Here is a 26,838-nt window from a genome sequence, read left to right as displayed (position 1 = left end):
CATACCTTAATTTATTTCTATGTCTATGTCTGGTTTGGATTAATATAACACAGTATAAAAGTTATTAAGAAGTTAATAATTGCTGTTAACAAGTGATAATTACCATATAATTAATTAATTGATCTTCGGCGCGAAGCATCTTGGGGCGAAACGTCTCAACGCGAATGGTCTTTAGGGGCGAACCGTCCCGCACTCCTTTTATATACCGACGACATCCAAAAATAAGAATTCAATACATAAATAAACTCTAGATCTAGGCACTTTTAATTAAAATAAATGATAATTAAGTAGTATCCGCACGTTTTCACTAAAGTAGTCATGTGCAACAGTTAAAAAGAGAGAATTTTACTCAGAACAAAGGAAAATAACTCCATTGACCCATGAAGGGAGTGTAAAAAGGTTGTCATCTTTTTCATGACTATGCAATTAAAGAGGATGACAATCAACTTTCTTTTCTCTTTACAGACTGAATACTGTACACCAGTAGGCAATGGTAGGGCACCTGCTATTATCACCTCATTACATAACATGTAAACAACGGTCTCTCACCTGTAGCCTCCCCTTCTTCACCTGTACGTCCCCCTCCGCTAACTGCGTTCTTCTTGACATTTCAGTAAGAGTAGTCCCAAAACATCACTCTTATTCTTAATTTCCTTCTCCGACAAGCTACAACCAGGAAGTAGCGTAGAAGTTTATCGCGAACTGATACTCGGTTTCCTGAAAAACTTTCCTTGGCACAGTAGCTAAGAATAGTTCCTTATTAACGCCACCTACTTAATATATGCTGTCAATTTATTTTAACGCAGTAACGTGGACAAAATATAGATGCACTTGAAGTTAAAAACTTTCTCGGAGTTTTCCAACTCCTGTGTCATAACGGTTGTTCTTTGAATGATTCGTAATATAATTTAGTTGTTTGAGCATAAATTTGCTGGATTCATAGCAACAAGAATGGTTTTAAAAAGCGGTGTGACTTAATTCTTTACTTCCTTTACCGTGATCAGTCAATTAATATGACATTAACATAATTTCATTTAAGTGTATGACCTATCAAATAAATTATATGTGTCATATCAGCGCATGCGCTATCTCGCGTACCGAGCAACACAAGTTTCAACGACACCTCATCATAATTTTCCACTATGTACCGCAAAGAAAAGCCTTTAATTTTGAAGAGCAGCGCATCTTCACTTACAAACAACCTTTCTGTGTTGGTTGCTTTAGATAAAGGAGTCCTGAACTATGCTGTTGTCCATAAAGCTGTTGTCAACATCATATCGGCATCCACTGATGGATCCACTGTCAATAGCAGAAACATCGTCTGCAAAGAACCTTCAGCAGCCCAGCAGAGCACACCAATGATAATACAAGTATGTATTTTCATTGTGTCAAAATGAATATTTCTCTCAATGAAGATTACAGATTCAACAGAAACTTTAATTCGAATTTCCTCAAAGCATGCTATTAGATGTACACCATCTATTCTACCATAGGCACTCCCCAGCTTAATTGTTAAAAAATATATATCTACTATACTATAAACATAACAAGTATAGTAGATATATATTTTTATAATAATTAAGCTGGGGAGTACCTATGGCATCTACTAGAAAAACATAACAGGATTGTGATTTTAACCCCCTATGAAATATTCTGTGCTTTGAATATAGGAGTTGTGCAACAGTATTTAATGCAAGATACATGCTGTATTTGGAAATTTACGAAAAGTAATGGGGATTTAGCCTAATTTGTCTGTGTCTGACATGCTGGCTCCATTGACAGGTCTAGGCGGCCTCTGTTTTTGGAGGATAGATTTTATCCTCTAAAAACAGAGGATAGAGGTGTCGCCACCTACCGGATTTTTCAAAACAAAGGGCAGTTAACTCTTAACCAAACAAATAACAGCAACTCTTGCATTTATCAGTTTATGAACCGTAACAAATAAAACATAAAATTTCATGTGATGATGGATATATCTAGATATTAAATCAATATAACATTTATTTTGTAAATGCTGTCAATCAATTATTTAGTTTTAATTAAACTTTAAAGCTTAGTTAACAACGATTGCCCTTACCTGTCTGAGACGTTCATTATAGCCAAGCTGATTTTCCTGTACCGTAATTATGTGTAAAACAGTTTACAAATGTTGATAAATATTTTTTTTTTAAAATTAAGTTTAAGTATTACTAGTATTTCTTTTAATGAATAATCCTGAAACACATCATTTTTGTAATATTTTGTTTTAATTTATTATACATATGTATGTACATGTATATGATAATGTTAATTTCTTAGTAAACATGTTAAATTATCTATTTTATTTATTTATATGCTTTTCAAATAATTTATTTTTTTTTATAATATTATTTATTTATCTGTTTAATTTATACTCATTCATTGCTTAAATTATAAGGCAGAGTATATTTTGTGTTTAAAATATGTTTCCTTCTGTGTTTCTTTTTTTTCTTCATTTTTAAATTAAGAGAAAATGTGAAAGTAATATTGATTAAGTCCCTTTTTATTTGTCTCGATAGGGAAAAGCATAAAAATATGACAAAATGCCAAGAAATATTAAGTAAAAATGGAGTGCAAGAAGTGCCAACTTTGAAAGCGTATTGTAAAAATTCTAGACATAGAATCTCAAATCGCCACATACAATCGATAGTTTAATGTTTAAACTTTAATATACATGTACTCTGGTGCTTGCACTTTTTGATTAAAGGTAGGCACGAGGCGTTTGAAAATTACCTGTGTTATCCTCTGAAATTGGAGGATAAACTATCCCACAATGCAATGCGGTTTCCATATATGGTAAAAAATTTGGCCGCCATATTGAATCTAGCTATCCTCCAAAAACGGAGGCCGCCTAGACCTGATTGAAATCCTCTGCTACCATATGTGTGATGGAGAGAGTACAGTGAGCAAAGAATATGTTAGCAGATGAGCTCAGTAGTCATGATTTAATTTTTTCTTGACAAAGTTTATTTTAATTTAAGGAGGCTGGGGGGTCAACAAATTAACCATCAGATATAACTAAATTTTTTAGATATGATATCTTAAGCTGTGAACTATCATTTGGCAAAGAAAAATTTCATACATTTTAGTTTTAAAATTTGATCATTTTTGTATATCTTCATATGGAGCTCTTCTTCTAAAGGAGATCAATATAGTCTGAAAATGGCCACAACCACCCAGCCCTCTTAAAATTATTAATATTAAGCAAATGCATGAAAACTTTAACTTTTATACAAGCTCTAGAGCATATGGATAGAGAACAATAAGCAGGCAGAGTGCAAATGCTGAGCAAAAACAAAATACAGAGGAGAAGTGACTCTTAGGAATTTGATTTTTTTTTCTTTCGAAAAAACTGCCTGGCAGACCTGCATATTGACAAAGAACTTTGTTTTAATATTGGTTGAATTTAGATTTTGATGTTCATTTTAGGCCAAATGGGTATGCCTTCCAACCAGAACAGTTTTTATTTTAACTTCATTAAAAGGAATACAGGTAAACATCTTCATTCATATTATATATAGTGGTGAGTAACCATCAACATCAATCAGAAAATATATTTAACAAGATCTTTTCCTTTTTCCTAGTCTATCCTCTATTTTTATTTAGAAATGCCTTGGTGTCTTGCTGTGTCTAAAGTTTCTAAATATGAATGTAAACTTAAAAGTTATAGGATATTAGAAGCAAACATGAATATGGAATTTTACCATGTGTTGTGAGTATCTTCATTCTTATAAGTGACATTTAATTTTTTCTTTTATTTTTTGTCTTTCTGTACAGATGTTTGAATCAGATGGGTCTGCAATGATATACTGGCATGCTCTGGGTGATATCAACAGTACAGATATATTAGGTAATATGATGACTTAACATTACTATAATCAAAACTGACTACTTTATCTAAACATTATAATGCTTGTATTATTGTGTTTTATAATGACTAAAAAAATAAATGTAATGAATGAGTTCATATCTGTCAAGTACTACTTGTATCATAATTTTGTAATGGAGAAAACATTAGAATTTCATACTAGGGGAGATCAGTATTGCATGTGACCAGAAGGTTTATCCTGAACCTGATCTGAAATAACTTACACAATGTCACCTTAAGGGAAAAAAAAGAAGATGAAACTAAAAGGAGAGAAATGGTTTTTGGTGTTGAAGTTTTTTTTTTTCAGCCATCTCATTAATTCACTTATGAGCATATTAGACATGAAGATATATTTAATGCCCCTGAGCATCCAACATACCCCCAGTGCTTGAAATATTTTATAACACTTTGTTACAGAACATGCTAATTTTGGAAGAGGGATTACAGGAATAGGAGAAAATTTTATCTGTATTGGTAAGCTTTTAAAAACACATTTTTTTCAAACATGTTTTTAAACACGTGTACATCAATATATAAGTACATATTTGTTGCTATAAAGAAATGTTGGAAGAAGATAATTTCAAATGAAAACAAAGTTTTAAAGAATAATGCATCAAAAGTACCACAGCTTGTAGAATTGAAAAAGTCGAGCTTTTTTGAACCGGGAAGTCCTGATATTCCATGCTTGGTCCTTGTTCTTAATGTATACACTATACATGTATGTTTATAGCTATGCAAAGTCCATGGGTTGAAAGTTTTGATCATATTTTTGTCTGTTCTCTAGGTACACAGCTGGGAGAGATCCATGTGTTTAATGTCCCCGCCAAAGGAACAAATGTCACATTGAAAGAAAGTTTAATAGGTATGTACCCAAAGGAACAAATGTCACATTCTCGACATTAAAAGAAAGCCTGACAGGTGATAAGCAACAAACCTTCCTGTTGTTTTCATATTCTTCTGGATTATGGCAAATACCAAAATAAAAAAAATATTACACCAAAGAATTTTTTTTCACCACAGGGGTGAAAAATACTCAAGATTATTAAAACAACTTTTCCTCAGTATTGATTTGATAGAACATTGTAATTATTGTAGGGCATAGACACCCTATCTGTGATTTGGCCTCCAGTGGGAACTCTATGATTAGTTCAGACGAGCAAGGAAACATCATTATCTGGTCACTCTCGGGGAGTAATTTTAAACAGACTCACTCCATCACAGGCTCAGGGTAGGTACTCACTACATCAAAAACTCAGGGTAGATACTCACCCTATCATAAACTCAGGGTAGATACTCACCCTATCACAGGCTCAGATTAGGTACTCACTCCAACAGAGGCTCAGGGTAGGTCCTCACTCTATCACAGACTCAGGGTAGGTCCTCACTCTATCATTGACTCAGGTTAGGTCCTCACTCTATCACAGACTCAGGTTAGGTCCTCACTATATCACAGACTCAGGTTAGGTTCTCACCATATTATAGATTTAGGGTAGGTATTCACTCTATCAGGGTCAGTACTCACTCAATCACAGACTCAGGATGAGTACTCGCCCTATCACAAGCTCAGGGTAGGTACTCACTCCATTGCAGACCTAAGGTATGTACTCACTCCATCAGGGCTCGACATTAACGCTTGTCCGCTTGTCCGGTACTAGTGAAAAAAACTTACGGACAAGTGAATATTGATGGGCACTTGTCCGATTAGACAAGTGCATTTTAATGTAAAGAAGTCTTCAAATAATAAAAAGAATGACTGTTCATCTCTTGAAGGTTCATCGGTAAGGACAGAAGGCCAGAAGCAGTACATAAAAAACGAACTTCGATCCCGATATGGATCGCTATGTACCGGTAACCGAGTTCACACTCGATCGGGATCGAAGTTCACTAATTGCATACTACTGCAAAGGCATGACAGTTACGTCGAGTTACGAAGTTTAGATTCTGTTTGATGTTGACAGTTTCATTTGTCACTTGTGAACATTTATGTTGTTGTTAGGATAGAAAGTCTAGATGAAATTTTGTTTTTTATATATTTATCAATAACATCACGAATCAAGCACATGTAATGGACTTTATTTTAGTTTTCAAGTTGACAGTATTGTATCTTTATTGAACAATTTTCGGACCAGTGAAGTTGGAGTTCGGACAAGTAAATGTCTTGGTAACTTGTCCGAATGGACAAGTAGGAAAAAAAGTTAATGTCGAGCCCTGTCCATCACAGGTACAGGTTGGGTACTCACTCCATCGCAGAATCAGGGTATGTACTCAATCCATCAGACTCAGGGTAGGTACTCACTCCATCACAAGCTCAGGGTAGGTTCTCACTCCATCGCAGAATCAGGGTATGTACTCACTCCACTGCAGACTCAGGGTAGTTTCTCACTATATCACAGACTCAGGATGAGTACTCACCCTATCACAAGCTCAGGGTAGGTACTCACTTCATCACAGACTAAGGGTAGGTACTCACTCCATCACAGACTAAGGGTAGGTACTCACTCCATCAAAGGCTCAGGGGAGGTTCTCACTCCATCACAGACTTAAGGTAGGTACTCACCCCATGACAGACTAAGGGTAGGTACTCAGACTATAAGGGTATTTATTTGGAGATTTTCATCATACAACACACTCTATGATAAGTCCTGGAAAGATTCTGGAAGGATTTGGTTAAACAAACTCACTGTGTAGGTAATAGGAGAACTTGTCTAGAAGTATCACTGGTTATTTGAACTCGATAACATGTAAGCAGATCCCCTTTTTTACAGCCTCTGAGTATGGGGTATTGACTTGATTATATAGACCCATCATAAGTTCAAGATAAAGGGCATTAAACAGATCAAATTGATTACAGTTTTAGTATAATTATGTTTTGGGGACAGGTTCTGAAAAGGTACCAAGTGGACTTCATTTAACAAGTTCCACAATATCATAGTTTCTGAATGGGTATTGATATGACTTGATTATAAATTGTCACTCCGTGACAGGTTCAAGGAAAGTTACATGAGGATTTGTTTAATATATGTATATAGTCCCCCTTTTATCACAGGTTCTTGGTAAGATACAAGAGAATGGTTCCACATTGTCTCAAGTACTAGGCAACATATGAGAGGATTGATATTTTGACATATTTTGATAAGTTAAACATTTATTTTCAGATTTCCTTGCAGTAGTATTGCCTTGTGGAAGAATATTATTGTAGCTGGGTTTGGTAATGGTCAGATTCGACTTTACAGTGCAGAAACAGCTAAACTGGCGGCTCAGGTTAACGCTCACGCTCGATGGGTCACTGCTTTGGATGTGGCCTCTGACAATGGAATGGTAAGTTTCAGTTAAAGAATATGTTTTTCCTCGTGTATGGATGGAAAGTCTGAGTACAAATTTCTTACTTTCCAGTTATAAAATTCCTAAATTGATTTTGATTTTATTTTTTCAGCTGTTATCAGCAAGTGAGGATTCATTTGTGCGAGTATGGCAGCTCAAGGAAGGCAACCCTATGCCAGAGGTATGGAATTCATCATTACATTGAATAAATCCTGCATGTAAATAAAGGTACATGTATCAGTTAACATAGTGACCCCGAGAAAAACCTTGGCTCCCATGTAGTCAGCTGATGTGACAGATTATTTAACATGAAAGCAGAAAAATATATGTATTGAGATTAAATGAACTACTGTTCCCCTGGATTTTTTTCAGCAGAAATAAAGTAAAAGTAGTTCAGGATGGTGATAAGATCAAGTTGTAAAAATAGATATTGATGAAGTATGGTATAGTCGACCTACATTTATTGGATTATTTTACTGCAGATTGAGTACTTGTACCAAGAAAGTGTCACGGACCAACAGCTGGTGGGAGTCCAGTTCCTCCACCCCCAGGGCAGGGCATTCTGTACCACTGGCTATGACAGTTGTGATCTCTCCTTCTATGTCCAGAGCTAAACTTTGTGTGATAATCAGTCATGTAAAGAATAGGGCTGGGATGATACATGTGTCCTGTGATAACATGTACATGTATATGGTGATACAGTGGTTATGATACAATACGTGTTATGATAGTTTTTTAGTATACATGTACATGCCATCAAAAATTCACATTATTATCAATTGATGTAATAAAAGAGTTTTTATTCTTCATTTTGTTAAAAATTTTATCTAGCAGTAAGTAAGTACAAGTAATAGTGTGGATTAAGAGAATTTAAAAACTTTCTAAATCCCTTGTATTTGACTTAATTCATTAATTATTAATTAACATAAATTATAAAATGTTTCATAGCGGACAGTGTGTATTGATATGTGTATCATGGAACCTTGTATCAAGATGGACTACAGTGTATCTTATCAGAATATCATCCCAGCCCTGTGGAAGTGTCACACTGCAATATACATGTATGTTAGATTCAGTGATTATTTTACAAATCATTGACATGGTTGTAATTTATTGAATGTGTTGTACAAGATTTTTATTTTATTACTGGTGGACTTTTTGTTTTCATACGAGAAAGATAATCTGAGGATTTTTTGAAGTTGTTTGTTTGTGATGACTTCTGATTTTGTAATTTCGTCAGTGTTTTAATAGTTATCATGGTTACAGTGAAAGAAAGTTAAAGCAAATTAACTGTTAGTGGAAGCCAAAATGACTACGTTCCACTATCCTTATGTTCAGTTGATATAGACTTGAATTTCTTGACAACAAATTTTGACTTTATTATAAGAATATATATGTATTTGTTAATGCCTGTTAGGTATAAACATGTTTGCTTTGCTTTGGGATATATATATATATTTTTGTTGTTGTTGTTGTTAAGGTGCCTAAATTTTCCTGAAGATTATATATGTAAGTGAACATTAAGTGCAAAGCACTTTAAATGATCTGACATTCAAAAATTGTATGCAAGTTGGATAATTGTGCATAAAGAGAAAGTTTATGTTAAAATTTGAGTGCAATGCACTTATTTCAGTGTAAGATCTGATATTTCACCATGAGAACAGCTGTGAGTTTATTTTTAACCCCAACTTATAGAGAGCATATCATCTGCTTGGGAAACTTAAATGAACATTCATCTTCCACAAAGTCTGGGTCATGTAAAAATCCTAGTCTGAGATATCAGATAGACAGGCAATATCTAAATATAGAGTGAACTACAAATAAAACTTGTTATTTTTAGATAGCTTTTATAGTGTATATCTATTTTGATGCCCAATTTGTGATTGTGTCATTGTAACAGGTTGTCTTCTTTTGTTATTTCTTGTTCTATATTTTAAATGTGTTCAAAACTAGTGAAACATATTGTTGTGCAACAAAACTTATGTCCTGGTGAACTAGGAACTTAGATGTTATTTTCAAATTATCAAGGATACAGTGCTGTATGATGACAAAGATGGGCATTGGCTGTACAGTTAGAAATGGCTCTCAATAATTTATCTCCGAGAACTTATCAAGCCGTATTCTTATTTAATTAAAAACCCTTAGTCAAGTTTTTAAGTTGCATAATACAATTTGGTATTATTGGAACTATTTGGTATTTGTAAATTTATGCATTGTGTGCATTCTCCGTCCATTAAAACTTCTGATTTACATATCTGAATTGTTAGTTATTTCTTAAGTGACAAAATAAATGTACTTGTTTGTAAAATTCATTTAATTATCAGCATTTTGCTCTAGATATTCTACACAACAGTTATGTTTATTTGCTTTACATCCCCAGATAAGGAGGCATGAGATTACATGCACTGGATGTTATTGCTTTATAATTTTAAATGTCGGCTTGACATACAACAATCAACACCCAAAATGTTTTTATTGTACTGTATACAGGGTTAGTTTTGCCCCATGCTATGGTAGTTTTGCTTGTTCAATTTGAAAACAATTTTGCTGAGTTTTACATTCAAGCCTACACAGTTGTGTTAAAGAGATAATGCTGTCTTCCTAGCCATGTCCCATTTTAAATTCGCCCCATTGGGAGTTGCAATGACAAGAGGCCCAAGGGCCTTAATGGTCACCTGAGTATGATACAACAATTTAAAGGATGCATAGAGTATAAAATGAACTGAAAGGTGAAGCTTTGTTGCCCAAAAGCAAGAAAAATAGGGTGATCATGATCAACAAAATAATTGGTCTTAATATTCATTAACAGTTCATAAATTAGGTTCATATAAATCTGTTCCCCATTTATCACAATCACCATATTGTATTATTAACAATTTATCAATGCTTTTGTAGTGTTTTAATCCCTTGTTGAAATCTCTTACATTGCCTCTCTTGGTCCTTCATGAACATTTAATAAGACAAGTTATTTTTGTCTCATTTTTATTTATCTACTACTTACAAATCTATCTGATCATTAAAACTATGAAAGTACTTTTTGTATTATACAATAAAAGTTTTTGCATAATTCTCTTATTCTATTTACCTTTCAAGTACATTATTTACAGTGATAAATTATCAAAAGTAAATGGCAAAGGGGAATAACTCCTCTCAGTCGAATATAAACTAATAGAGCCCTGGCCAGGACCAGAACACTTGACCAAATGGTCCAGATGTTCAAAAATCTGGTAAAAATTCCCTTCCTTATACTAACTTTTACTCTGTTTGACTCAGATATGCCCAGGTGTGTAGAAGATTTTTAAAGAAATAATGCATTTTTGCTACAGATTCACTGTATTATCAATAGAGCCCCCCCCCCCCCCCAACACCAGAGCTTCTGACCCTGGGACCATAAGTTTGCTCATCATAACTAATCACTTTGTTTATCTGCTTAACACTAAGGAGCAAACAGGATTATTTAATAGAATTAATGCATTTTTACTATATTATCAAGAGCCCTACCCTCACACCAGCACATCTGACCCAGGGGTCATGAAATTCACTACTCTGGAAGAAGCACTCTTGCTCATCATAACTATACACTTAGCTTCTTTGCTTTTTTAACCGGAAGCAGAAAAGAATATTTTCAAAGAAATTTTGCTTTTTCACTTTCTAATCATAAGAAGCCCCCCCCCCCCCCCACCACCACCACCACCACCACCAGAACCCTTAAACCAGGGGTCATAAAATTCACAAATTTGGAAGAGGCATCCTTGCTTATCATAACTATGTACTTAGTTACTTTATTTAATACCCAGGAGCAGAGAAGAAGATTTTCAATGAATTAATCCATTCTCACTATATAATCAATAGAGCCCGCCCTAGCACCAGAACTCCTGTCTCCTGGCCATGAATTTCACAATTTTGGAAGAGGCATCATTGCTTATCATAACAATGTACTTAGTTTGTTTAAATAATACCCAGGTGCACAGAAAAAGATTTTTAAAAAATTAAAACATTTTCACTTTATAATCAATAGAGCCCCGCCCTAACACCAGAACCCCTGATCCAGGGGCCACGAATTTCACGATTTTGGAAGAGGCATCCTTGCTTATCATAACTATGTACTTAGTTACTTTATTTAGTACCCAGGAGCAGAGAAGAAGATTTTCAATGAATTAATCCATTTTCACTATATAATCAATAGAGCCCGCCCTAACACCAGAACCCCTGTCCTTGGGGCCATGAAATTCACAATTTTGAAAGAGGCACTCTTGCTCATCATAACTATGTACTTAGTTACTTTATTAAATACCCAGGAGCAGAGAAGAAGATTTTCAAAGAATTCATGCATTTTCACTATATAATCAATAGAGCCCCACCCTAACAACAGAACCCCTGCCCCTGGGGCCATGAAATTCACAATTTTGAAAGAGGCACTCTTGCTCATCCTAACTATGTACTTAATTATTTTATTTAATACCCAGCAGCAGAGAAGAAGACTTTCAATGAATTAATGCATTTTCACTATATAATCAATAGAGCCCCACCCTAACAACAGAACCCCTGCCCCTGGGGCCATAAAATTCATAATTTTTTAAGAGGCACTCTTGCTCATCATAACTATGTACTTAGTTACTGTAATTAATACCCAGGAGCAGAGAAGAAGATTTTCAAAGAATTAATGCATTTTCACTATATAATCAATAGAGCCCCGCCCTAACACTAGAACCCCTGACTCTGGGGCCATGAATTTCATAATTTTGGAAGAGGCACTCTTACTCATCATAACTATATACTAAGTTAGTTTATTTAATACCCAGGAGCAGAGAAGAAGATATTCAAAGAAATAATGCACTTTCACTATATGATCTACATAGCCCCGCCCTAGCACCAGAACCCCTGACCCTGGGGCCATGAATTTCACAATTTTGGTAGAGGCTCAATGCTTATTACAATCATGCCAACAGTTTGACTGCTTGATGTCCAGGAGTAAAGAGGAAGATTTTTAAAGATTGCATTAATTTTGGTGGTTTTAGCCCCACCCCTCAACCCCAGGGGGGCAGGGACCATGAAATTCACAATTTTTGTTCCCCTTCACCCATAGATGCTATATGCCAAATTTGTTTGAAAATGGTTGAGCGGTTTCAGGGAAGAAGCTAAAAATGTTCAAATGTTAACGCACATCGCACGATGCACGCCGACAGACAAAAACGGATAGCAATAGGTCACCTGAGTGACTCGGGTGACCTAATAAAACAGGGCTAAAAATTTCTCCATATATACAATAATTTTCAGAATGTTTTCAATATGATACAAGATTATCTTCCTTTTTTTGAGAGGGCGTGTAATTAATAGTTCCAAAGAAAAATTCCAAGTACTACATGTAAATTCATGTAGTTTTGTCCAGTACTATTTTCACTTGAGTTTTCATATTTTTCTATATTACACATTTATAAAAATACAATAATAAATTAATAAATAATAACAATAGGCAATAACAATATCTTAAATAATTTAATGCTTTAATATTTACATTACAAAATTCACATATTCATTCCCTATACCAAATTGCACATATTTGTATTTATTTTCATAAGCTTAACATGTATCTGACCCCCTGCGATGATAAATAACTAAAACTTTTAAATGTATTTTCAGAGTAATGTAAGTGTATTTACATAGTTACAGTTCCTAAATTTTTAAGCTCTTCAAATTCAGTATTTACATAAAACATCATTGACTCCAAATTTCCCTAATCAACTTGAATACATGTATGTAACACATCTTTTTTTAAGTAGCGATCTTTACCCCATTAAAATGGACTTTGTCTGTTATGTCCCTGCAAACACTCGTAAATATTTCTGTTAATTCATGTACACATGTAGCTACATGTACATGTACACTGTTTACATCCTATGAACTGTATGTACTAAAAGCATTTTCATATATTATTACATCAACTGTACGAAAAAAGAAGAAATGAACAATGAAACTCATCTCACAGGGATTTTTTTTTTTGATTTACAATGCCTTTACAGTGGCTTCAATCTAAATATAGGACTAGATGAAATACTATATGAGTTCTTGATTTTTTTATTTGTTTGTTTTGTTTTTTTTTGGTTTTGGTTCTGAAGAATATGAAACATGTACAGATGAATGAAACAAGTAAATCACACCCATATTTCACAGAGACAGATGTAATACAGCATTATTTCAAAACAGAAATGCTTACTTTGGTAACAGGCTTGAAACATAGTGTCAGCACAGCTGACTGAATGATATTCCAAAAGAATGTCTATTGGTTGAAAAAAAAATAACAGCACTCATGATTGGCTGAATAATAAACATGACCTGATTAGTTACAGAGTCCCAAAAACGATTTATCTCTCTTGGTGTTGAATAACCCTGAGAATCAGAAAATCTACAAGTTTTTGCTGTTTTGCAGTATCCAACACACTGATTCATCCCTCCAGCTGTTGAACTGCTCTGAATATCAGTAAATATTAAAGTGTATGTACACATGTACCCATTGTTTGCTGTGTTGTGTGTCACTCAGAAGAAGACTTGTTTAGCATCTGATGGCAGCTGTTCTACCGGGCAGTAGGGGCACTTCACTCTGCAATACACATTTACATGTAGTCAAATTCATTTCATCAACATCTATCTTCATAGAAGAACAATTTTTTTCACTGTTGTGAATCATTTTATTTACCGGTATATATATCATTGTACATACATATATTATGTAAGTACAATGTATCTGTATTTGAAAAATCTGTGAGACTGATGTGGTGTTAATGGAAAATGAATTCATCTTCAATGATGATAGGACATAACTCTTTATGAGAAGAATGGAGAGAATACAAAAAAAGTTATCTCATGAGAATACATACAATTTACTGTCTTGCAAAAATAAAGTCACATAAAAATTTTGTAGTAACATACTTGTTGTTATTGGAGAGTTTGTTGAGGGCATCTCGAGAGATCACATGACCACAGATTAACCGCATAGGAGGATTGACATCTGTGCTCTGTTGTCGAAGGATTGGGCAAGCAAAGATGGAGTGGTATCTGTACTCCCTACCAAGGTCAATCTCCACCTACAATTATCATCGTCATCAGTATAATCATCATCATCATCATCTTCAATAACATTTTCACTCAGTCCCTATATATCTTACATGTAATACATTTAGAGTTTGGTTTTTTTTTTGGTAACATCTACATGGACTACATTAAGTTTAAAATTTATGGTCTTATACGTGTATGAAATCTGTTTTCCCCCTCTGGTGGATATATTCTAAATTGTGGTTATATGACAATAAACCCTTTGACTTATTACTGACCGGAAGTTCCTCTTTGCTGCTCCACACCCCTGATACCTGTCTCTGCTGCATCACCTGTCTGATGTTAAGTAATGGTGGCAACGCTAGACAGCCAGCTCGAATACTGAAAAATAGGCGCAACGTTAACTTATATCCATGCAAGGAAAAGAAACATGCAATACTTCATTAAACGAAAGCATTCTTAGGAGCAAACAATAAGGACTGTACAAGATTACTTAACACTTATCTATCGGTAAAAGCAAAATTAATTTTAGGCCCCCACCCACCCATAAAAATGTAATACAATCAAACCTCGTTATCTCCAACTCAATGGGACTGAGAAAAAACTTCAAGATATCCAGGGTAAAATACTTAAAGAATAAGGGGTTGAGACTTCCAAATCACTTCGACGTATCCATGGTAATCAAGATATCTGTGTTCGATATACTGAAATTCTACTGTATTTCAAATGCATACCTGACACTTAATGGACTTTCAACAGACATTCCTAGCAGTGTGCAGGCATCCCTAGTAAACACGTCACAGATCTCATCCCAGTAAATCGGGGCCAGGAGGTGAGAATAGGGGGAATTCTCAATACCCTGCTGTAGGTACAACATACTTCCCATCAGAATCTGTAAATCTATGTAGAAAAACATACATCAAAATCAAAACCATTCCCTGCTGTAGATATATCATACTGTAGATTCCTAAATATACGCGAGGAATTAATTATCACGTAATTACGCGAGAAGCACCACTCGCTAAATAAAATTTCTCGCTTTTATTTTTATGGTGCTGAAATCAATGTACAATCCCTTGATCAACCGTCCACTCGCGAAATATTGTTCTCGCAACGTGAAATAGCCATTTCGCGATAATAAGTACTCGCGAAAAATAAGGAATCTACAGTAGTCCACATCAGAATCTGTAAATGTGGGGGGAAAAAGACATCAAAATCAAAACCATTCCCTGCTGCAGATACAACATACTCTCTAACAGAATCTGTAAATCTAAACTGGGGGAAAAAATATCAAAATCAAAATGTACAGAGAAAATAATCTTAAAATTACAAAACAAGACATCATGGGTCCAGATTCTCAAGACATTGATTTTAAAAAAGTAATTTAACAAAAATGTCATAGTTACTTAAAATCATCTATTTTGTATAAAGGAAAATTGTGTGTCCAAAGGATAAGAACTTTACCTCTTGCATGTCTGTCTGCAAATGGGGCAAAGTTCCTGGAGTACTGGAGGGCCTGGCATTGGTGGGAGGGACCCTGTTTGAGGAGATCAATAAACTGGAGGCGGTGGAGTTTAAACTCAAGTGAACTCCGAATCTCGTTTAACCTTTCTCTGTTTTCCTCTGCCCACCTATATAAATAATGTCAAGAATTATTAAACGTTTGCCATGCTTCATAAGACCTAAGACATGCACAGGGAAGATATTTGTCCCTCTAAGGACATACAGAAATAAGGCTTAGGAACAATGTCTTATGCCGTGTATGAGAATTTTACTTTAATTCGTTGGTCTCATTGCTGGAAGCAATTCTCATGGTCTTTAAAGAACTTTGAGGCTATGGTGGTGAGAATCAATTTGCTTGGGTTTACGTAGTTAGAATAATCTTACTGTGTCTTGGGACAAGCCCTCACCACAGTTATTGTTAAACCGGGTCTGTAGGACAATATCATTTTAACAATAGAATGTTCTATCTAGGATTTACAAGATACTCATTAACAGTGATAACATGTAGGGAAAAAATGCTTCCACAAGAGTTATCCACCTAAAATAGGATTCAACATAATAAGATCAGTTGATGTCATCTCCTTAGGCTTTCGCTTGAAAAACAACTGCTTCATAAGATCTAGACTTAAACTTTTTAAGTAATATTTCTGCAGATTTTTTTTTTTTATATCCACAATTATCATGTATAATTACAAATACTAAATTTAAAAAATATGCTTATTCATAATCATCACTTTACTTTAATTAAATAAAAATGTTATGAATCTGTAATCATTGTTTACCTTAATGCTGGATTCAAATCCTTCTGTTTCAGGGCACCTAGTATCCTGTGAAGCTCCAAAAATGGCTCCTTCTTGTCTGCAGCAATTTCTAAATTTGCATCCTACAACACAAGTTAAATGTTTCTGATCTCTTTTACACTCCAAACAAATATGATTCAGAAAGAGGCAAAATAATTCTCTTACCTCAATGAGGGCATCTGCAATATGTAACATGCCTTGTCTCATGAAATGTTCTGCAATCACTTCATTTAGCAGGAGTTTCTTGTTTTCGTCCTCTAAATTACAGTCTTGAGATATGGAGGTAAAATCTGTCACAAAATTCTGGGGAGAGAAGGTGACAGGTTATGGATAAAGCCAAGTTAAAGTCTAATGCAAAATACACTCTTCTTTTCATATTTTTTCTGCTTATTTTCTTGTTTGTATTTTTCTACTGAGTCAATAATGAATAAATAATCAGAGAAATTATTTAAGGCTGAATTTAATAGAATGAACAATCATGCAATAGATACCTCATAACATGGTAGTATACATTCATCTTTTTTTTCTGATCATTGGGCTTCCTCTTCCAAAATGAAGTGAAAGCTAGTGATTAATTTTTTTTAAATTCAAATTTTCAGATACAATGTTAAATTTTTTTTTATAACCCTTGTAAATACTTACGCTTTAGTTTATTAGTTGAGTACTAGAAAATCATTTAATCAATAAATGTGATATCTACATGTATTTTCCATAAAATCGGGATGGAGGAAATTCAGATTAGTAGAAAAAAGACGATCGTTTTCATGGTTTTTAGAAATAAATAAATAATGTAGAAGTGCTAAAAGAATTAGATAGAGGAGATTTACGAACAAGAGAAGAGAACCACACTTCTTTAATTTTTTTTTTTCATTGGTTGGGGATTTAAAAGCAAAACTTGGAAAATACCTGCTACTTTTTCACTAGCCCGTCGGGCTATTTACTAGCCCATACCAATTTAAACTAACCTTTATTGTAAAAGTAAAAGGTGTTTGTTGAATAAAAAAAACTAAATCACTGAGAGGGATTTATCAATACCTTCTCAGGGGCCGAAATTCGGCCCCATTCCCAATTGAAAATGAGCTCAGTTTTTCCCAATTTGGCAGTATTTTTTCACAATTGGTGAACAATGCTTTTATATTTAATTTTCTTGGAAAAACACAGGGTAAATGGTTGCCCAAATTAGAGTTCATGCTGAAATTTAATTGAATTACACTTGAATACATGATTTCAGCCACATTTTTAATTTTTCCCATTTTCATCAAATAGCTGATAATTTTTTCCCAATTCCCCAAAAATGGCGTTTCCCAAAATAGGCTGATAAATCCCTGACTGACTTCAAACTGGCACAATCATTATAAAAAGTATTAAAATCATGAAAACAAACACTTCCCATCTCCAATTGGCGGCCATTTTTGTTTTACTTGTTATGTAAATTTTGAATTGAACCGAACCGAATTTGGAATTCTGGATCGGTGCACCGAATTGAACAGTATGAACCGCAATGCACTGAAATTTTTGGTGCACTGCACAGCCCTAATTAATCTGTAATGGTTTGGGCCGTGGATATCAGCCTGGGTAGCTTAGTTGGTAGAGCATCTGACTAGTGATGCAGGGGTCCCGGATTCGATTCCCGGTCCAGCTGTACATGTTCTCCTTTCCTGTAACATAATTTGGTGCTGTTGACCACCCCTGGACTTGCAGGTGAAAGTCCTGCCAGCTGGGTCAATAAGAACTTGGGTTGTGTCTTCGAAGGCAAAGACAATTTAAGGAGGGAGGAATGTAATGATTTGGGCCATGAATATCGGCCTGGGTAGCTCAGTCAGTAGAGCACCTGACTAGTGATGCAGGGGTCCCGGGCTCAACTCCCAGTCTAGCCGTATATTTTCTCCTTTCCTGTTACAAACGAAACATATAATCTCACCCTATCAACAGCTTTGCCGACTTTTGACACTGTGCTGTGTAGGTCTTTATGTTCCTGTCCCATTCTAGATATGGCTTCTTTTATTTTCCGAACTGTCTGCATCAAAATAATTGATTGTGTTGGTGTAATTTCTTGTTCAGCAGGAGCTACAATCACAGTGAGGAAATTCGAGTTAGAAAGTTTGATAATCCATAGTGGCTCAAATGATAAAACTTACTCTTAATTCTAAAAATAATATTTTATAATGTGTAATTATTTCCTATTTATCTTGAATGCTTTACAGTGACAAAAACGATCAACATTTCAGACAAAGAAGTTTTATCTGAAAAACTTGTTACATTTCCAAGGACGAAACACATACCTTCATTGAGTTCTTTTTGAATACCCTGTATAGAAGAAATCAATTCTTCTAAATTTTTCTTCGAATGGTCCTGTAGACCACTAAATTTTGATAAAACTCTCTCCACTTCTCTTTCAACTGCTAAACAAGACTCCATCTTTGTTTTTCGTCCTTCACCTCTAAAATGAGAGTTAGGGATGATTCATTAATATTTAATAGCTTTAAGCGTATATCCACAATTTTTGTAGAAATTTCAAAAAGAAAAAATATTTTAATTAAATAATCAAATATTTCAATAAAATTAAATATTCAAGTTAGTTGTATTAAATATTTTTAAAAGAAACAAAGTATTATTTTTTCTTAAATATTATAACTCCCTCGGGTTCAAAGTGCACCACATGATTATAGATACGGCTGGCTCTGCATTTGCTGTCACTGTTCTCTTCGTTACCAGAGACCTCGCATCACGATGTCATTCGCGACCTCACAGAAAGATCCCAAAGAAGAAAATGGAACGGAGATTGTGTACGACCGCGTCGAGATTGATAAATTACCGAAATTCTCAGACCTGAACAAAGAAGTGACTGCTTTTGTGAACCAGTGCAGTTGGTGGGATAAGTATGGGGTGGACTGGTGCATCACTGCAATGGGATTTATTATGGTATATGTGGCGCTGATCTGTATGCAGTCCTCAAATGTGATGACATTTTGTCTCGGGGTGTTCATGTATGGGTTTTGCTTTCAAATGTTTTCTGTGCGCTGTGCTCATGCAAGTGTGCACAATGCAGTGTGCGAGTCTCGCTTTATGAATCGCTTATGGGCTTATTTCTTCGGAGACCTGTGTGGATCGTTTTCCGCTGATGTTGGTTATGATATGCATATACGTATACACCACCCACATACCAACATTATCGGCCTCGGGGACTCTAGCAGCTGGAAGGTGTCTTTTCTTCCTGCCCTTTTCTACATGTACTTTGCCCCCCTCCTGCTCCCGCTACTGTCTGTTCCTATCTCAGTCAAAGAACTCTGGGGTCAGTGGATGAAAATGGCTAGATATGTCATCCTTATGCTGACTGGATTAGTCATCAACTTCACGCTGCTTATGAAAATTTCAGGATTTTCATTTACCGGGGCTTTGTTATGTATACTCATATCGCGATCTCTACTGATGATACCATACATCCATGTCAATATATTCCAACATATAGGGCTTCCCATGTACTCGCGTGACCACCGACCAAAGAAAATCTACCTGATGTCTACAGGGGTATTGAACCTTCCTCGGAATCCAGTACTGGACTTTACTTTTGGACATTGCATCATCAGCGCTCATGTGGAACATCACCTATTTCCACATATGTCAGATAACATGTGCTTGATGATCAAACCCATCGTGTCTCGATTTCTGAGAAGAAATGGACTCCCGTACAATGAGGACACTTATTTCAGCCGAATGTGGCATTTCACAGTGAAGTACAAAGAGTTGATGGTCAATGCTCCTCCAATAACTCACTTTGTCGGGATTCAGTAAAACAAAAGATTGCTTACTGTTATGACTGTGCTTATCTGGAGACACCATGGTAAGGGAAAAACAACCTTATAGTTTGATACATGATGTTTAATTCACTGGTATAAAATCATTTCAACATGTTCAAATAGCCAACAGCTTGTTAATTTTTAACATTTGCAGGCTAAACATGCTAAAGTAAATATCAATCAATCATATCAATAGTAAATATGAGTCAGTATTAAAGATCTGTCAATGAATAAATCAATCTCAGTGGTAAAAATTACTCAAAAGTCAACTTCTGAAACAAAGAATATGTGAACAGGTGTTTCAAGTATGATTTTTACCATGGTGCTCTCAGAATTTGTTTACATTACAGTACTATATTCACCTTTTTTATTCAGATTGTTATTTATAAATTTGTTAACTTTTTCAATTTCATCTTTGTTTGAATTTATTCACTATCAATATGATAAGTTTAACTGTGATATATGCTGATTTCAATGCAATTTTTGTGCCATGTCGTAACTACATTGTAAATTAGTATTGTAACAATTGTGATGTCATAGTGGAGCTGATTCTACAATATATTGGACGCTGCAGTCATATGTCTAGACATTGTACATGCACTTGACATTTCTTTATTTATTGAAAACTATGTTTTACTTTCTAACGAGTGATTGATAATTAAATTTCTATAATTAAGGTTCATTATCCCTATCTTTACACAGAGAATTTTTTCTTTAAAGCTTATGGTCTTTCAGAAAGAGGTCTAATTGATATTATCATAATTATATGATACACGCAATTTCTACATAACTTGCAGGGCAAAATTCAACAGACTGAAATAACCTTTTAATTGAACTGTTTTATCCAAAAACAAAAAAAAAACCAAAAAAAACAGTTATCCCAGTTTGAGTTATATCTCTTTTCAGAGGTTCAATGAACCTTAATGCTGATTACTTATGCAATATGTTAACATGTTACAGTAGCTCTGTGTGTGTTAAATCTTTTGTTTTGTTTTTTTTTAATTTAAATTGTTGTTAAGATTTACAGCTTATACAATGTATTCTGTGATTTGATGTTTAAGTATTCTAAATATGTAATAATATGATCTGTATTGTATGCAATTCGTCTACAATCATTTTATGTTTTTCACTGCTTTTGGATTTTAAATAATAAATTGTGTTGAAGCAATTTCGTTTTTTATCTTTAGTTTATAGCTAGATCAATACACTACCAAAGTCAAGGTCCCCTGTTTTTGCGTATATTATACATGTGATAAAAGGTCATAATTTATCTGGATTAATCTCGCTCTGACACATTCTACCCATAATAAATTAAAATATTCTATACAGATGAACTTTATATACATGTACTTGATAAAATTTGAGTTCGACATGTATCGTTCATGTCTGAAATTTAAATTGTTAAATTTCATTTGAGAAATTTTCCTTATACAACATTGCATCAAAATATGGGACTATGTGATGTTTTAAACAAAGATCTTTCTCCAGTAGACTTATGACCTCCAGGTTTTGATTTCTGAACTCAAATGAAGCAAATGTTTGGTATCATGACATCATTCTCCCTAAACTTACAAAATACAAGGTTTTAATAAAAATATTCTGTCTCTTCCTTAGTTGACAGGGATGTTATGATACATATCTCTGAACATAATAACATATTATCATAAATAATCAAACTTAAACAATAATTCAAGTTGTACAGAATTCTACAACTATAGTACTGCACACTTAATGGGAGGATCTATGACATGAACACCAGTTAAAAAAAAAAATGGAAGATTGTCTTTCTTTTTAGGCCAAAAAAATAATAGTCTTGTTTCCTGCTACCCAACCTACCCTATTTTTTTGCACCCGACCCTAAAGTTTTTTTTGTTTTTTGTTTTGGAAGAAAAACAATTGAGAATTTTCAGAATTTCAACGTTCCGTCACCGTAATCGGTTTCCGTGTAAACACAAAACAAGCATTTCATGAAATTGTAACAGTTGTTTTAAATATGTACTTTCATAAAATACCACTTGAGTTGTGCATAAAAAGACATGAAAGTTAACTTTAAAAGACAATATTGACCTGTGACATGTTTAATCTGATTTTGTATTAGTTCATATCCAAAAAAATGCCGTCGGAAAAAAAATTTAAAAAAATAAAATAAAACAATTTTCCTACCTACCTACCCTATTTTTTTTCAGGCTGGTAGCAGGAAACAAGACTATTATTTTTTTGGTCTTATAAGTTATTTTGATATGTTAGGATGTTAGATTCAACAATATTAATATACCAAATGTTCTGAAAAAGGAGGAACTGAAGCCTGACACTTGTGTAACTACACCGGACTTTATACTGATTTGCATGTATATATAAGAAATTATGCAACAAATGTATCATTTACTACTATCTGTTTAAGCACATATTATTTCCTCAAGTCATCTGTTTACACAAATTTGTAACCATATCTTAAGAGTTTGCATGTGTCAATATTTTGCAGCCGTATCTTGAACACTAGGCTCCAAGCCTTATAAAGCGCGGGGGGGGGGGGGGGGGGACCAGAGGGGAAGGGAGATTCAGTATTTCACAATCACAATATATATACCACCTTAATCTTCAATCCATATAGGCATTTAAATACCTTTGAAAAGGGGAGAGGTGTCAATATTTTGCAGCCATCATATTTTGAACCTCTCCTCTTGAGCATTAAATGTAGGAGGGTTGTCTATATCTTACAGCCATGTCGTCTTGAATCCCCTCCCCTTAAATATTAAATAAGAGGTGGGTTTCAATATTTTAGATTGGGATGGGGGCCTAGCATCATATTTGGGAGACATTATATTTGGACCCTTCCACCTATGAGCATTAAACCAGAGAGGTGGTTCAATAAACCGTAGTCATGATAGCCTGAACCTCCTCCTTTTTAAGTACGTTATATTAGTCCAACAAAGGAAAGTTTCAATATCTCACAGACTCAATGTCTTGAACTTCTTTCCTTTTTGGATTACTGAAAGGAGGGGGGGGGGGGTATAATATCATTAACCCATCCTATCCCAAAAAGTAAATAACTGGAGACTATAAAATTTATATAATTATGTGTTAATTGGAACCCTGGTTCAAAATATTATAGCTAAAATATTAGGAATCTGGGGGCATTGATTTTGAGTATACATTTTAATTTAAGTATACAATGTTAAAAATCAATGTTTGTTTCTGATTTATAGTATATGTTGTAATTAATGTGATTAAGACAATGTTCTGCTTATATATATTCCGTTTGCGACGAAAACAAGTATCCTTGACAGTAATGTTGGCTCCTCCATTCTTTCTTCAAATTCATGTTTGCTTTCTGGTATATATATAAAATAATTCTTATTTTGAGGTCCTTAAATAAGCGATTGCTCGATCGGTACTTTTTCCTCAGTCATGCGTGAGCTGCACTGTTCCTTTGGGTTTATAAATTTTATATGAAAACCATTCATTATGATGTATGAGATCCGAAATAGACAGTCACATCACACTTGTAAGTCCATCGAATGTCCCCTAACAAAAATTTACTATAGTTTACTATAGTTAACTATAGTGAAAACTTTGATACTTTGATTTAATTGCTATGAAACTTTACTCAGGAACTTTTTTTGAGATTTCAAAGTTTAAAATCTCCAAAATTCGATAACAGTGATGTAAAATTTGGAAATGGTGTGTGAATACACAAATAATATTTCAATTTAATATAAAAAATGTGCAGCTATGAATTAAAGAACAAAAAATATAACGATCTGAAATCCATGGTAAAAATACTTTAATTTACTATAGAGAAAAAACTTTGATACTATAGTTGACTATAGTAAACTATAGTTAATTATAGTAAACTATAGTTAACTATAGTACTTTTTTGTTAGGGTCCTTACATATATGATTTCATTTCCTAGAACTCTCAGCGCTATACATGTTCAACGTATCCGCTATACTAAAGAAACATTTCCGGGGACTCGATCTCGTAAACATGTTCATGTTTCATGTTTCTCATAACAACGAGTTATGTTAAAGTCTTGCGGCTCTTGCCCATCGTTCTTAATTCCTTCTCTTCATTTCCAACCAGTCCCCATATTTGTAAAACATGTTTGAATTCGCCCAAACAACAGTTTTTATTAAGATATAAATAATAACAACCGTTTTGAGTTCGTCCAGAGAGGACGAGGACAGAAGAGGTAAAAACAAAAGAAGGTCGAAAATCTCCCTAGACAGAGTGTTATATCAGTGTGTTGACAGTATACTGTCCCTAGACCGAGTATTATATCAGTGTGTTGACAATATGCTGTCCCTAGACGGAGTATTATATCAGTGCGCTGGATACGGAATGTAGAGGTCCACTTGACCATTTAGTCCTAAACGTGCTACACATGGGTGGTAAGAGACCAGGGAAACATGCCCTTTTACTGAGTATCTTCAAAGGTCAAATGTTCTCAGAGTCTGTAACACTGTTGTGGATACAATAAACAGAGAAGAAATCCCCACCCCCCTCAAAACCAAACAGGAGGAGGTGACCAGAGAATATTAGAGTAAGATGAATCAACTAAAATTAGTTTAGAAATGCCAAGTTCATGCATAAACCTGTACAAATGCACCAATAACATAGTCTGTATGCGCACCAAGATCATACACTTGTATCTTGATTGAAATCGTAATAACAGAAATAAGCGACACAGCTTAAGGCGTATAGACCTGATCTTACACCAAGGCAACCAATCTTTACATGAGAGAGAGAGAGAGAGAGAGAGAGAGAGAGAAGAGAGGAATCAAACTAGATCATACAGGTAGAGAAAATCTACAGACTGCACTCTGAGTTGTTGAAGTTAATGTTCAATATGGTTTTAAAAAAGAATAATATGCTATGGTTGATTATAAAGTTCATATGGAAATGAAATGTACTTCATAGGTTTTGTCCTCGACACAATAGAGAACCTTTTCCCTTTGCTCCTACAAGGCTTGTCCGTGGACACAACAGAAAAATTTACCCTCCCCCCTGCTTTTACACGTCTTTGTCCTGAACACAATAGAGAACAATTCAGACCCGTAGCAACGGTTTCAAAAGTCGGGGGAGGGGGGGGGGGGGCAATTTCCCAAAGAAATTTGACAAGCATAAAAAAAACAAACAAAACAAAACAACAAAAAAACCTGAATTGACAAAAAAGTGTGTGTGTGTGGGGGGGGGGGGGGGGGGGGCTTCCCAAAATAATCTGCCAAGCCAAAAAAAAAACCCTTATTAACTGTCCAATTCCTTGATGTTGCCAGTGCTCAACCTTACAGCAACAAAAGTGTGTGTGGGGGGGGGGGGGGGGCAACTAGCATCTAAAGGAAAATTTACTATAACAAAATATTATACTCAAAGAAGGGGGGCGCCCCCGGAACCCCTCCCGCGTTCTACGGGCCTGCATTTGCCCCTACTCCTACAGGGCTTTATCCTGGATACAATAAAAACATTTTACCATCAGCTTCAACAGGACTTTGTGCTGAGCACAACAGAGAAAATTTACCCTCTGCTCCTTCAGGGTTTTGTCCTGGACACAAAAGAGAACATTTACCCCTTGCTTATACATGGTTTTGTCCTGGACACAAAAGAGAACATTTACCCCCTGCTTATACATGGCTTTGTCCTGGACACAAAAGAGAACATTTACCCCCTGCTTATACATGCCTTTGTCTAGGACACAAAAGAGAACATTTACCCCCTGCTTATACATGCCTTTGTCCAGGACACAAAAGAGAACATTTACCCCCTGCTTATACATGCCTTTGTCCAGGACACAAAAGAGAACATTTACCCCCTGCTTATACATGGCTTTGTCCTGGACACAAAAGAGAACATTTACCCCCTGCTCATACATGGCTTTGTCCAGGACACAAAAGAGAACATTTAACACATGCTCCTAAAAAGTTTTGTCGTGGACAGAAAAGTGAACCTTAACCCCCTAGCTGTTCCTACCGAGCTTCTGTCCTGGACACAATAGAGAACGTTTACCCCCTGCTCCTACAGGGATTAGTCCTTGACACTTACTATTTTAAACATTACTAACATTTACCATCTTCCCCTACAGGGCTTTGTCCTGGACACAAAAGAGAACATTTACAATCTGCTCCTAAAGTGCTTTGTACTGGACACAGTAGAGAACATTTGACTTCTCCTACAGTGCTTTGTCCTGGACACAAAAGAGAACATTGAACTTGTGTACGTGCACAACTTATGTACGTGTACATAAATTGGCGTATTCGAAATTTAGCGCAGTTACTGGGTATGGAGTTGTTGGTGAAATCATGAATTAGCGCTACACAAGCGCTACACAAGTCCGTGTCGTATGTTGTGTTTATAAATGATTTCTTTGCGGTATTCATGAATTAGCGCATCGTTGTCTGCGCAAAAGCCGCTAAAATATAAAGCCCGCTTTTTTAAGTACATATACAGTGCTTTGTCCAGGACACAATTGAGAACATTTACCTC

General features: G+C 35.0%; 4 protein-coding genes across 5 annotated transcripts in view; 2 read left to right on the top strand and 2 right to left on the bottom strand.

Annotated features, from left to right (window-relative positions):
• The window catches only part of LOC133192309 (docking protein 1-like), a 93,149-nt gene that overhangs the window by 18,629 nt on the left and 47,682 nt on the right, over nucleotides 1-26,838 (bottom strand). Inside the window, exon 2 of one of the 2 annotated variants that reach the window (XM_061328325.1) lies at nucleotides 550-638. In XM_061328325.1, coding sequence (XP_061184309.1) covers nucleotides 550-609 — 60 coding nt within the window. In that variant the 5' untranslated portion in view covers nucleotides 610-638. Of the gene's footprint in view, nucleotides 1-549; nucleotides 869-26,838 lie in introns of those variants that run through there. The other variant, XM_061328324.1, reaches the window with a different exon arrangement.
• On the top strand, nucleotides 1,030-7,839 carry LOC133192802 (WD repeat-containing protein 54-like). Its single transcript, XM_061328809.1, has 9 exons — nucleotides 1,030-1,370; nucleotides 3,448-3,510; nucleotides 3,796-3,868; nucleotides 4,304-4,360; nucleotides 4,671-4,748; nucleotides 4,982-5,114; nucleotides 7,042-7,204; nucleotides 7,320-7,388; nucleotides 7,690-7,839. Exons 1-9 carry the CDS (start codon nucleotides 1,143-1,145, stop codon nucleotides 7,819-7,821), a joined length of 996 nt encoding a protein of 331 aa, XP_061184793.1. The 5' UTR covers nucleotides 1,030-1,142; the 3' UTR covers nucleotides 7,822-7,839.
• Nucleotides 13,305-18,997, bottom strand: LOC133192800 (E3 ubiquitin-protein ligase RMND5A-like). The gene is made up of 9 exons (XM_061328808.1): nucleotides 18,843-18,997; nucleotides 18,482-18,627; nucleotides 16,726-16,863; nucleotides 16,543-16,643; nucleotides 15,722-15,888; nucleotides 14,992-15,157; nucleotides 14,536-14,638; nucleotides 14,135-14,289; nucleotides 13,305-13,805 (listed from the first exon to the last, which is right to left on the bottom strand). Exons 1-9 carry the CDS (start codon nucleotides 18,976-18,978, stop codon nucleotides 13,742-13,744), a joined length of 1,176 nt encoding a protein of 391 aa, XP_061184792.1. The 5' UTR covers nucleotides 18,979-18,997; the 3' UTR covers nucleotides 13,305-13,741.
• Nucleotides 19,212-21,525, top strand: LOC133192799 (fatty acid desaturase 6-like). The gene has a single exon (XM_061328807.1). It carries the CDS (start codon nucleotides 19,291-19,293, stop codon nucleotides 20,350-20,352), a length of 1,062 nt encoding a protein of 353 aa, XP_061184791.1. The 5' UTR covers nucleotides 19,212-19,290; the 3' UTR covers nucleotides 20,353-21,525.

Source organism: Saccostrea echinata, unplaced genomic scaffold (assembly GCF_033153115.1).
Source record: "Saccostrea echinata isolate AGI-Se365-2 ecotype Australia unplaced genomic scaffold, CSIRO_AGI_Sech_v1 ptg000025l, whole genome shotgun sequence".
Classification (NCBI taxonomy): Eukaryota; Metazoa; Mollusca; class Bivalvia; order Ostreida; family Ostreidae; genus Saccostrea; species Saccostrea echinata.
This window is presented reverse-complemented; position numbering and strand designations above follow the sequence as displayed.